We start from the raw sequence: 13,052 nt of genomic DNA, 5'->3' as shown, positions 1-13,052 counted from the left end.
CTATGGCGACTGCTTCCAAATTGACTTTACACTCGGGTACTGTCTTGGACTGTCCTCGTGAGTATAGAATGGTTATTGGCAGTCTCCAATACTTGGCATTCTCCCGCCCGGATATTGCATACAGTGTGAACCGTCTCTCTCAGTTTATGCACCAGCCCACTGATGAACATTGGAAGGCTGCGAAACGAGTTCTCCGCTACCTCGCAGGCACACTTAGTCACGACATTCACATCAGTAGACACTCTCCTCATACGCTTCACGCCTACTCGGACGCTGATTGGGCAGGTGATAGTGATGACTTCATCTCCACCAATGCTTATGTTGTTTATATTGGTTCTACACCAATCGCTTGGTCTTCACGCAAACAGAACAGTGTCTCGCGCTCCTCGACGGAGGCGGAGTATCGTTCTGTAGCTAACACGGCATCTGAAATTCGGTGGGTCTGCTCGTTGCTTACTGACTTGGGCATTACAGTGCCCACGATTCCGACGATATACTGCGACAATGTCGGTGCTACATACCTAAGTGCCAATCCGGTTTTCCACTCTCGTATGAAGCATCTTGCTCTAGACTATCATTTTGTTCGCGGTAATGTCCAATCCGGAGCTCTCCGCGTCTCTCATGTCTCTACCAAGGATCAGTTAGCTGATGCACTTACTAAACCCATATCGAGATCACGTTTTACTGAGCTGATTAACAAGTTTGGAGTGATCAATCTCCCTCCATCTTGAGGGGGTGTGTAGAGTATATGTATAGAAGGGTAGATTAGTCATTCTGTAATACCTAGCTTAGCTCCTCTAATCACTATAAATATTGTAATCACGTTACATAATAATATTATTCAGCCTACATACTCTATAAAAAGATTAAACAAAGCAACTGATGAAACGAAACAAATATGTTTCACACCACATAAACTCTTCTTAAATAATCAGGCAACGGATAGTATGTCTCCTGTGTGACTCAGCTGAGTCCTCGATGGCATCCTGAACGACAAATGTCTTCTTCTTTTTCTTGGTTAGATCAAAGGGTGCAAGTTAAGGATGACCAAAGAAAATTAAAACCACACCATCATGATTTATCAGACAAAATAAAAGAACCGATGATGAATTTATTAAAGATGGGGAGATGTAGAGACTAAAGAAACCGATTCATGAAACTCAAAGAGCCAATCTGTGTTTCTTAGATGAGTCATGAACCGATGATTAAAAATTGAAAGCCTTAAACTTCTATTGAAGAGAACGCTTACAGACCAAAGAGGTTTATTGGGCTTTTTTTAACGAATCCCGTTTCAAAACGTGAGTTATAAAGTATTTATTAAATCATTAGATAAAATAAATAAGTGTGGGTCCCACAGAGAAAACCGAAGAAGCGAAGGTTTCCGACCTTCATAAATATATATTTGTTTCAGCCATCAATGTACAAAAAATCTTTTACCTCAGTGGTATAAATGTTGTTGTTTAGATCTTAATAACCCGGGTTCGAGTTAAAGACTTGATATTTTTTCACACTTTTTAAAAGTGGAACCCACGTATCGCTAACATGTCGCATCAGAAGTGATGCAACTGTCGTATTATAATGGTAGATTGCTTGCAATATAACTTTACAAAATAATTTTGACAACTAAACAGTCTCAGACTAACTTTATATAGTAGTTTCAAATTTTAATGTGTATTTGTACTAAAAACACTGGTTCTCTTTAAGTGCTAAGAACATCTAATAACACGTTACGCACCCACAAATTATATTGATCTATTTGTCTTTTTAACACGAATACTTAACATCTATTTGTAACTTTATATATCAATTTAATTTGTGGCTGTAACGTGTTTTCTATATAATTTTTAAATGAACATCGTGTACAGCATTCTGTCTACTGCTTAAACGGACGGTCAAGATTGCGAGAGGCAGAATATGACCGTGGCTGTATAAGTTGCCGGCCAGAATTTTAAATTTTAACGCTTCAAGTGGGTCTGTTTTATTTTAGTTAACAGTCTTACCGGTCAAAACAGAATATTAATCCACAAGTACTTATTCAATAAACTAGTTACACTCGTGATATTTTTTTCATAACCCGAAGTCATATGTACCATAGTCCAAATCAATCTGAGATCTAACTGCCAATAGATTTATGCAGGGGACAAGCATGTATATACATCGAATCCCATAAAATGAAACAAATTGACTATTCTATGAATGTTTGGTTTTGATAAGCAATATTGTAGAACAATGGAAGTGTAAAATAAGCAAGCAAAACAAATGCATAATAGTATGGTGGGATCAATGAAGTGCCAAACGTAATTTCATTATAGAATTGGGAGATTCTCTGAATTTCTTTTATAAAATAAACTTCCAAAATGAAGAAATGCAGGAACATAAATCCCAAGTTAATTTTCTTAAAAAATACTTTAAGAATTATGGAACTGTAAAATTAAATTTTCGGAATGACGAAATGGAGGAACATGAATTACGATATTATAAAACGTGTCACTCAAAACAATTTTGGAATAGTTTTCTCAAAAAAAATTGGAATAGTACAATTTTCTTGCTGCTGCTATGTTTATTCGGAGAATATTAATCAGAACCTTTGATCACGTATATACGTCAATCTTGTTCCGTGAAACTGACAATAATTGTCTGATATGCGTTGGAGAGACTGAAAGGCGGGAGATGGGTACAGTGTATCTCTGGCCCCAAAGGCATTGAAAAGCTAAAAACCACACACACTTGGCTCTCTCCAGATCTTATAATGGACCATGTTTTATGGTAGACCTACACATTACTCTTCTTTCAAGTCTGTGTCTTCCTCCATATTTTATGCATTGAATCAACCAATTTCTCATCTTATAAAAACATTTCGATATTTTAAATTAATTTGAAAGAATAGCAGCTCCAGTTTAGGCTTATGATGTGATTTCAATATTTCATTTGATTAATTTATTTTACCAGTTAAACGATTGCAAATGAATTATTATTATTTTTGGTGGTCAACAAGGACAGTGTTGGGCTTATTTTAGTGGGCTGATGTTTGGGCTTAATTATAATTGGCTTACAGAGATATCCCCACGGACACAAACTAGTTGTGTTGTGTCTTAAAATAAAAGAACGAATCGAAATCTTTTCCACTTTCGTCCGACGGAGATCGATTAACGGAGAAGCAAACAAACCCCTAGATATGGCGGAGAAGCTCGCGCCGGAGAAGCGACATGATTTCGTTCATAAGGGTTTTTCTCTCTTCTTTCGTCTATGTTTCTCTGTCATCGCAGTCTGGTTTTAACTTTACGAGATTTGATCGATTCCGATGTAATAGGGCAAAAGGTGTTTGAGTGGGATCAAACCCTTGAAGAAGTGAACTTGTACATAACTCTGCCGCCAAATGTTCATTCAAAGGCATTCCACTGCAAAATCCAGTCGAAACATCTCGAAGTTGGCATCAAAGGCAACCCTCCTTATCTCAATGTCAGTTCCTTTCTCTGTCTTTACACTTTTTGGCTTCAATTCTCGATGCAGTTGACTAAAGTTTTGTTAATTTTTCCAGCACGATCTTAGTGCTCCGGTGAAGACGGATTGCTCGTTCTGGACACTAGGTACTCCATTGTTTCTTCTTCTTCTTGCGAGTCAGTCTGTATTAGGCGCTTCTTTAGCTTTAAGCCCCGTCTCACTTCTGGAGATGATAAGTTGAACCTGAAAATGTGAGCTGCTTTTGGTATGAATAGTAGATATAGTTTGGAATTAGAAACATTTGAGAGTATACGATGGATGATGGAATGTTGTAGAACTAGCATGTTTTGATCTCGAAGATCGAGCTAACGGTTGCAGCGAACTAAGAGTGTAAATGATCTGTTTCTATGCGCCCTTCTTGTTTTTCATTTCATGATTTACAGTATGTTTCGGATTATTATTATCAACATCTTCAAGTTACCGACATAGTTTTTTTTAGTTTTGCGGTTCATAGTTTGTCACTGTTAGCCTAATCTGATAATTTTGTGTGTTGGTATGGCAGAGGATGATATAATGCACATAACCCTGCAGAAGAGGGAGAAAGGGCAGACATGGGCATCTCCGATTCTTGGACAGGGTCAGTTGGATCCTTACGCCACTGATTTAGAGCAGAAGCGTCTCATGCTGCAGAGGTTTCAAGAAGAGGTTAGCTATAACAATAATTCTCCTTGCTTTTGAAGTTTTCTGTCTTTCTTTTTAAGGCTATCTTGTTGGTCATCTAATTGATCTCTAAAGCAAATCTTGGGCACCACCTACTGGGTAGAATGAATGCATGTCAAAAAAATATAATTACACTGCCAAAGATTATCTGATTTGGTTGTGTCATGTCTAATCACATTGATTGTTTCCTTTGTTAACGATCTTTTTTATTTTGTTTCTCGTGTCTCTGTGAATCTCTTATGTTCATGGATAAACAGTCTGCATAGAACTGATGATAGGTAACCTAAAGTGTAACCTATTGCGGCTGTCTTGCTATGTTTATGAAATTGCTTACTCTTTGAGTCTTTCTCTAACTGGATTTAAGCGGTTCGAAAATACAATGAGCTAGAGACTGAATACGTGCCTTAACGGCGGTGCCCTATTGTTTCTGTTCTACTTGTATCCATGGCTTCTATATATTTAGTATTGAACTCAAGTATGCTTTCCTATTGTCTCTATGTTTGCAGAACCCAGGATTTGACTTTTCGCAAGCTCAATTCACGGGTAATTGTCCAGATCCGAGTAGCTTCATGGGTGGTATTCGTTCTGACTAATCCTCCCTACTCTTGTTTCCCATTATAAAACTGCTCCAGATGTTATAACAAAATGTCCCATGGCTCATAAATAAACGGCCTGACTGACCCTCTTCTGTAAATCATCTCTAAACTATTTTCATTCACTTACGAATAAATGCCTTTGTGTCGTCTCTGTTTAGTTATTCTTTTATCCCCCGACAACAAAATCACAACATCAAATAAGTTCCACAGATAAAGTTCATTCATCTCCACTTAGAATCTTATTCTAGTATGTGACAGCTTTTGTTTCAATACAAATCGCTTACGTAAACCTGAAAACAAAAGTAGATGATGAGTGATCTAATTAAAGTAAATACTTTACAAAAAAAAAGTGAAAAAAGAGAAAAGGGAGGTGAATGAGGATGGCGCGCGTCATCTTCCTCGCGACACATAAGAGGAACGAGTCTCGAGACGCTACGTATAAGCTAAACAGACATTTGTTTTTGTCTCTTCCCCTTTCTCTCTCTCTCCCATCTCCCTCGTAAACTCCTTTTCTTCGTCTTTCGTAATTCCATGCTTCTTCTTTAGCTCACCTTCTCTCCATGATCCTCTTCCCCAGCCGCCCATCATGACTCTGACTCCTCCGCCGCCGCAGCAAACGCCTACTTCCCCGCGCCGAGTTCTCATCGTCGGAAACTACTGCCACGACGTTCTGATCCAAAACGGCACCGTCGTGGCCGAAACCCTCGGCGGCGCCGCCTCTTTCATCTCCAACGTCCTAGATTCCTCCTCCGTCTCCTGCGATCTAATCTCCAAAGTCGGCCGCGACTTCAAATACGACGTCGCCCACCCCCCGATCGTGGCCCCGGAGAAGGAGACCACGGTCTTCGAAGCCTATTTCGATCTCGCAGCCGATCGAGTATTGAAACGGGTCGCTGCATGCGATCCGATTCTCCCTTCGGACATCCCCGACTCGAGATTCGACATCGGGATGGCCGTCGGCGTCGGCGGGGAGATTCTCCCGGAGACGCTGGAGAAGATGGTGGAGATCTGCGACGTGGTGGCTGTAGACATACAAGCTCTAATTAGAGTTTTCGGTCCCGTTGATGGAGCTGTGAAGCTTGTTGATTTGAAGGAGAGTGGGTTTCGTCACCTCATGGGTAAGATCGGGTTCTTGAAAGCTTCCTCGGACGAAGCTCTGTTCATGGATGTTGAAGAGATGAGGCGTTTGTGCTGTGTGGTGGTGACTAGTGGTGAAAAGGGGTGTAGGATTTATGACAAGGATGATGAGACGGTGGTTCCTCCGTTTTTGGCGAAGCAGGTGGATCCTACCGGCGCTGGGGATAGCTTTCTTGGTGGTTTGGTGGTTGGTCTTGTGGAGGGTTTGGATGTTCCCGATGCAGCGTTGTTGGGGAACCTCTTTGGTTCCATCACTGTTGAGCACATTGGTCAGCCCAAGTTCGACTCCGTGATGCTTCAGGTTCGATTTTTATATCTTTCCGGTTTTGTCTTTAGTTGATTGAGTTGCATGCTGTGAGAAGTGTTGTTACAAATGTAGAAGGAAAAGACAACATCACGAACATAGAACCAGTAGTGGAGTCAGATAATGTGTCGAGCTTAATTTGTTAGTACTATCAAGATCCGGGAAAAGTAGGAGTTGCATCTTGCGGGGCTTACTTACTTCCAATATAATCAACCAAGAGGCGGTGAATTAGAAGCTTGTTCTTATATGATGTCATAGGTTTTACATCTGATAAATGTGGTCAAGTCTTCACATTTTTATTTATAAGATTATGTAGATAGTGTCTTTTATTGTTTTAGTTCATAGTTGATCTAGCAGCAGTTGCATTCAAACATAGAGCAGACACAGAAATAAAGTTCTGGTTAAGCATTACCCGAACAATCCTGAACACCATCGATGCTCTAAGAAACATTTGAATGTATGTATTGGATGAATTTCTTAATGAATCTCTGTATCGTTGATTCTACCTGCTGAGAAATATTTGCGTTTTGTTTCTGCACACGAGGATCCATCCCTTTCATCTGTTATGTGTTGTCTTTGCAGAAAGTAAAAGATGAGGTACAGAGAAGAAAGAAGCAATGCAATCTCTCAAGCAGCCACAACAATGATCATGACGAGTTCCATGCGCGTCTAAGTCCAGCTCGGTTTCAGCACTCTCCACTTCAACCAAAGCTATTGGTCAACGGTCACTTATGTGACCGGTCATGATTGGTTCCTGCAAATACGAATCTTTTAATCCCTAACAACGCTCTTCTGAATTGTGTAAACTTTCCACGTTTATGAATTTTGGAAATTTATCTACTCTTTAGTGTATAAACGCCATGCCCAGCGTCATCAAACGCTTTTTGTGGCCGCCGATGCAGAGTTTTCGTTAGCAAATTCCGTTTTAAATTTGAGATAAATTGTCAAATTGAAAAAAAAAAGAAAGAGATATAAGTTTACCTTTTTGCTATTTTGCATGTTGTTAATTTTCTTATTAGATCAAGTTGAAGCAAGTCAAATAAATCATGCTGAAATGAATTAAAATTGACTTTTTAATTACTGTTTAAGCATAGTTGATTGGTCAAAATCGGAAAAGAAAATCAACTTCGGATTTGGAATGTCAATCTCTGTTTTTTCCTATGCCAGGTTTGGACCGTTAAACCGAGAAAAGCAGCCGGTCAATATGTACAATCAGGAAGCAAACCGGTTGGGTTTAATATATTCTCTGTTTGTTTCCTAAGCCAGTTTTGGACCTTTTGGTTGCTTTACTGCTAAACCGAGAAAAGCAACCGGTCAATATGTACGATCAGGAAGCATACCAGTTGGGTTTTAATAGAGATTTGAGTTATAAACAGCAGACGACAGAAATGAAACCAGAATGGTCGAATCTTTATCAAATGGCTAAGATAGTCGTTTAAACACAAAAGTCGTCAAGCACTAGATTTAGGAACAGATGGAGAAAACTACAAGAGAGTTTGAGCTACAGAGGAAGCTCGCCACTGTCAACTATCACAACTTTACTCTTAGGAGTTCCGCTCTGATTCCCCTCAGCTTCGATTTTGTACACAACGTCCATTCCCGACACTACCTTCCCGAAGACTACGTGCCTCCCGTCCAACCTGTATCAATTCCCCAGAGCTTTCAAATCAGAGAAGGCAAAGAAAACCATGTCCATTCACGTGTCTGAAATGCCGGTGGTTTTGTACTCACCAGCTTGTTGTTACTGTTGTGATGAAAAACTGAGATCCGTTGGTGTCTTGGCCGGCGTTTGCCATTGATAGAAACCCTGTTCACAAAAAACTGATCATGTTAAAAACCTCACTTAGGCAAAGAGCTTTGTAAACAAAGAATACTGAAGAAGCCCTAACCTGGACCAGTATGCTTGAGTTTGAAGTTCTCATCAGCAAACGTCTCACCATAGATAGACTCTCCTCCCATACCATTGGCATGGGTGAAATCGCCTCCCTGGAGCATAAAGCTTGGTATGATTCTATGGAAGGAGCTCCCCTTGTAATGTAGAGCCTTCCCTTTCTTACCTATTCCTTTCTCCCCTGTGTACAAATGAAAATACAGTTTATGCAAAGCTTACTTCAAGGTTTATACACTGCCGCTGCGACAGTAAGACGTCATGGCGGAGAAAAGAGTTAACAGCATATTCGACTGACATAGGATGAGAATGAGCAGTATTGTGTTCTCTTACCTGTGCACAAAGCTCGGAAATTCTCTGCAGAAACAAAAAAAAAAAAAAAAAAACAGGAAGTCAGTCCTCTTATTAATAGGCTGTAACCTTTGCAAACAAGAATCAATCGCACAAGGAACATGTCAAGTGTAAAAGGGTACCTGCAGTTTTAGGGACTGTCTTTCCAAATAGACCCATGACAATACGACCTGAAAAAAAAAAATCATCAATCGGTCTGAGATGCTAAAGCATTTCATTTCATGTATTCTTCATCTAACATAGAGCGCAAGTACTACGTGCACCAACAAAGATGGATCATAAGAACTAAAACACAGGGAACAAGGTCATACCAGCTTCTTTCCCATCAATCTCAACATCAAAATAAACCTTGTGTGTGATCTCCTTTAAGTTTTCCTTGGACTTCTTAGCCTGCAGCAACATAGAATCCAAACATCCAGAAATCAATACAAACACTCTCATACCATTTACATCTCAGTCCAATACATTCGGGACACGTATTCGAGGCATCCAGTGATCTTCAATCTAATCAAATGATGTTCAATCTAATCCCATCTTGAAGAAACAAGTTCAGAATTGGTCCGAATCAGATCTAAAACACACACTATATAACTCGCGCCTTTAAGTATAAGGATTCGTTCCCTGATCCTATGAGAAATCACCCAAATCGTAGAGAGATGATGGAAACTAACCTAAAAGCTCTGAATCAAATTAAAATAATCAACATGAGAACTCCTAAGACGCAATTTACTATATACAATCGCAATTCAATTCGGAAATATCTGGATCGTGAAAAAAATGTACCTGAATCGCGATTAGAGTTCCGAGAAGAAGAAGACTCCATAGAAGCAGCGTCACTGAGCTCGCCATCATCTCGCACACTGCACTAAAGTGTTTCTCTCCGGATGGACTCCCTTTTTCTCTATTTCCGCGAGCGCATAACTAGAACACGTCGATGTCCAATCATATTCCGCCATCTGGCTTTTCGTACTTGTGAAACTGATAGCATAAATTGGGCCTCAGGTCACATTACTGGGCTATAAAATTATTACATACGGCCCATTTATATGTTTCACCACCTGGCATGATGGTATATAGTTGTACTTGACAGTAGATTTCATATCATAATGGCTGAGTTAGTCTTTTCTTATATTAGTCAAAAACAAAGCATAAAGTATGTGTCACATTACTCATGTCCACCTAAGATGACTGTTTTTTTTTAAATTAATGTCAGTACCATTTTACTTACCTCGTTCCTATCCACATAATGTATTTGACTTTAGTTATTTAAATACTCTTTAACTGTCTGGAACAATCTTTCCGAATATCTTTTGTAGCTAGATTATTAGATACAAGATCTTTTGCCATACTGTAAGTTTTTACCTTACTATTATTAACTAATCAAAGATAACACCTTCTATCTTCCTTTGGTGCCTAAAAATGGATATGGAAAAACAAAACAAACACTTTATCTGTCTCTCCCTCGCTGTCCACTAATATATACCCAATACTTCTTTTTTTTGTTGCCTTGTGTATGATATCTATTTTTTAAAAATCCATGTTCACACTACACAGAAAATCTGAAACAAAACAAACAATATTTTCTTTGTTTAGTTTTTTTCTAATTCGTTAAAAACATGGGAAAATTAACACGAGAATAATTAAAAAATATTACAAACAAAGTAAACAAGTGATATTCAGATGTGAGCGTGTTGAGCTTTGACTAGGATTTGATCTGCGTATTTAAGTTATAGAAGGAGCGCAGGAACAAGAAAGGTATCAATCATTCTTGGATCTAAACAGGACGATACATATACACAACAGAAGACGAGAGAAAAAAAAAAAAGAAGAAGCAGATGGGTAGCTACAGAATGTGTCTCATCTTCAAAAGGAAGTTCAGGGTGACGGAGCCCGGTCCGGTTGATGACGTCAGAGACGTCTTCGAGAGATACGCGGAGGGTCAAGCTCACATGTCGCCGGAGCAGCTACGGAAACTCATGGCTGATGAAAGAAGAGAAGATTTAGGATCGAGTCTCGAAGATGCGGAGAGGCTCGTCGACGAGGTGCTTCGTCGGAAGCACCACATTGCAAAGTTCACGAGACGAAACCTCACTCTTGAGGATTTCAACTATCTTCTCTTCTCCACTGAACTCAATCCTCCCATCGGCGACAAGGTTAGCTTTTCTCTCTCTCTCTCTCTCTCTCTCTCTCTCTCTCTCTCGAGTCAACTCTGTTTTTTTTCCCCTTGAATCTGTGAGATTGAAAGTTTCTAAATTTAGAAAGTTCCATTTTGGATACTTTCTGTTCCAGGAGTTTGTTTACTTAGGAGATCTGTTTAGCAAAGGTTCAGGAGTATTTAGTGTTGTGGTTTTAACCAATTGGTTGGATCGTTTTTGTCAGGTTCATCAGAACATGGATGCTCCTCTGTCGCATTACTTTATATTCACCGGCCACAACTCCTACTTAACAGGAAACCAGCTGAGTAGCAAGTGCAGTGGCCTTCCCATTGCAGATGCATTGAGAAGAGGCGTGAGGGTTGTTGAGTTGGATCTATGGCCACGTGGTAAAGATGATGTCTGCGTTAAGCATGGAGGGTATATACATAAATATTCAATTTGATTCTTGCTCTTACTCAATATGAATGTTGTACTAATAGTACCTTCACACTTTGTGATCAAAATGGCAGGACCTTGACCAAGGCTGTGAAACTAGGGAAATGTTTGGAGTCTATTAAAGCGAATGCCTTTACTACTTCAAAGTATCCTGTTATCATCACTCTTGAAGACCATCTCACTCCTAAACTTCAATCTAAAGTTGCCAAGGTTTTTCATTCTTCCCAGTCCTTGAAAAAGTTCATGGTTCCATCAATGTGTAGGATGGATATGTGATAATGTAACTTTTGTTTGCAGATGATAACTCAGACATTTGGAGAGATGTTGTATTACCATGATTCCGAAAGCTGCAAGGAGTTTCCTTCTCCTGAAGAGTTGAAGGGGAAGATACTCATATCAACAAAACCTCCAAAGGAGTACTTAGAAGCTAATGATGCCAAGGATGGAGAGAAGGGGAAGGATTCAGATGAGGATGTTTGGGGCAAGGAGCCTGAAGAACTTGTTTCTACTCAGTCTGAACTCGACAAGGTTTGTACTTTCTCTTACAAGTTAAACAAATATCACTATCAACTCTTAGCATGAAGGGCTTTCATTTGACTGTGCATGTTCATTTTCTATTGATGTCAGGTCTCAAATAGCATAAACTATATCAACCAAGATGATGAAGAGAGGGGTTCTCGTGATTTTGATACGTCGTGTTCATTACAAGCACCAGAATACAAACGCCTTATCGCCATCCATGCAGGGAAGCCAAAGGGCGGTTTAAAGATGGCTTTGAAGGTTGATCCACACAAAATCAGGAGACTTAGCCTAAGCGAGCAGTTACTTGAGAAAGCTGTTGCATCACATGGTGCAGATGTTATAAGGTATTTTTTTATAATCACATTATATATCTAGTGTTTGCTACTAAGCTAATCTATTAGAAACCTCATAATGTGATCAGATTCACTCAGAAGAACTTTCTGAGGATATATCCCAAAGGCACAAGGTTTAACTCTTCAAACTATAAACCTCAGATAGGTTGGATGAGTGGAGCTCAAATGATTGCATTCAACATGCAGGTTTGTCTCAAAATCTTCATTCTCTTGTGGTTTCTTTTTAACCGTTATGAAGCTAAATCAAAAACATAAATGCAGGGGTATGGAAGAGCATTGTGGCTGATGCAAGGAATGTTTAGAGCTAATGGAGGTTGCGGTTACGTCAAGAAACCAGATTTTCTAATGAATGTAGGTCCTAATGGACAAGTTTTTGATCCAAATGAGAACTCCTCCCCAAAAAAAACTTTAAAGGTTGGTTACTTGTACCGTTGGTTTCCTTCTCCTGTGCCACCAAAACAATCTTGCTTAACATCTAACAATGGCAGGTGAAAGTCCTTATGGGAGATGGATGGCACCTAGACTTCAAAAAGACTCACTTTGATCGCTACTCTCCTCCTGACTTCTACGTTAGAGTGGGTATTGCTGGAGCACCTGCTGATAAGGCGATGGAGAAAACAGAAGTGAAGTATAATACGTGGACACCCATTTGGAACGAGGAGTTCACATTCCAGTTAACAGTTCCTGAACTTGCTCTGCTCCGTGTTGAAGTGCATGAGTACGACAACAATGAAAAAGACGATTTTGGAGGTCAGACTTGTCTGCCGGTGTCTGAGTTAAGGCAAGGCATACGCGCAGTTCCACTCTACAACAGAAAGGGAGCGAAGTACAGCTCCACGCGGCTTCTTATGCGCTTTGAGTTTGTCTGAAGACCGACAGTTTTGGTTCGTGTATCCATCTAGAGTTGTATTTTTATGTTATGTTTTATTATGTAAAATAATCGAATGTTTACCTGAGTAATATATAGATCTTTTGCACTTTTTTGTGAAGTTATAATCACATTCAGAAGCATCTCTCATCTTAGCATCTTAGCATATGAAAACATAATCTTTTTATTCTCATTTCTGGATTATTTGGTATCGGATAGCTTAAAATAGTTGTTTCTACACATGTGGACTTGTATAGATATCAAGAAGCTTCAAATCTTTG

At 39.5% G+C, this 13,052-nt stretch overlaps 4 protein-coding genes across 5 annotated transcripts; 3 read left to right on the top strand and 1 right to left on the bottom strand.

The window, feature by feature from the left end:
• Positions 1-3,060: 3,060 nt before the first annotated feature.
• LOC106440573 (nudC domain-containing protein 2) lies at positions 3,061-4,914 on the top strand. Its single transcript, XM_013882271.3, has 5 exons — positions 3,061-3,224; positions 3,311-3,459; positions 3,539-3,587; positions 4,004-4,146; positions 4,668-4,914. The coding sequence occupies exons 1-5, from the start codon at positions 3,176-3,178 to the stop codon at positions 4,752-4,754; spliced, it is 477 nt and encodes a 158-aa protein (XP_013737725.2). The 5' UTR covers positions 3,061-3,175; the 3' UTR covers positions 4,755-4,914.
• A 226-nt stretch (positions 4,915-5,140) lies between these two features.
• Positions 5,141-7,093, top strand: LOC106440572 (inositol 3-kinase). Of its 2 annotated transcripts, XR_007328933.1 has the most exons (3): positions 5,141-6,195; positions 6,274-6,655; positions 6,781-7,093. XR_007328933.1 is itself a non-coding variant. In XM_013882269.3 (2 exons), the coding sequence occupies exons 1-2, from the start codon at positions 5,344-5,346 to the stop codon at positions 6,943-6,945; spliced, it is 1,017 nt and encodes a 338-aa protein (XP_013737723.2). In that variant the 5' UTR covers positions 5,165-5,343; the 3' UTR covers positions 6,946-7,093. The 2 variants fall into 2 exon arrangements, 1 of the variants encoding a protein (XP_013737723.2); XM_013882269.3 differs by lacking the exon at positions 6,274-6,655 and having other exon boundaries at positions 5,165-6,195.
• A 489-nt stretch (positions 7,094-7,582) lies between these two features.
• On the bottom strand, positions 7,583-9,389 carry LOC106440575 (peptidyl-prolyl cis-trans isomerase CYP20-1). The gene is made up of 7 exons (XM_013882273.2): positions 9,221-9,389; positions 8,749-8,827; positions 8,560-8,607; positions 8,420-8,443; positions 8,088-8,270; positions 7,930-8,005; positions 7,583-7,838 (listed from the first exon to the last, which is right to left on the bottom strand). Exons 1-7 carry the CDS (start codon positions 9,287-9,289, stop codon positions 7,700-7,702), a joined length of 618 nt encoding a protein of 205 aa, XP_013737727.2. The 5' UTR covers positions 9,290-9,389; the 3' UTR covers positions 7,583-7,699.
• Positions 9,390-10,020: 631 nt separating this feature from the next.
• LOC106440574 (phosphoinositide phospholipase C 4) lies at positions 10,021-12,883 on the top strand. The gene is made up of 8 exons (XM_013882272.3): positions 10,021-10,590; positions 10,817-11,010; positions 11,103-11,238; positions 11,326-11,556; positions 11,656-11,894; positions 11,972-12,089; positions 12,165-12,317; positions 12,392-12,883. Exons 1-8 carry the CDS (start codon positions 10,273-10,275, stop codon positions 12,770-12,772), a joined length of 1,770 nt encoding a protein of 589 aa, XP_013737726.2. The 5' UTR covers positions 10,021-10,272; the 3' UTR covers positions 12,773-12,883.
• Positions 12,884-13,052: the final 169 nt, after the last annotated feature.

The sequence above is a fragment of the Brassica napus genome, chromosome C9 (genome assembly GCF_020379485.1).
Source record: "Brassica napus cultivar Da-Ae chromosome C9, Da-Ae, whole genome shotgun sequence".
NCBI classification, from domain to species: Eukaryota; Viridiplantae; Streptophyta; class Magnoliopsida; order Brassicales; family Brassicaceae; genus Brassica; species Brassica napus.
The sequence above is the reverse complement of the archived record's forward strand: the minus strand, read 5'-3'. Positions and strand labels throughout refer to the sequence as shown.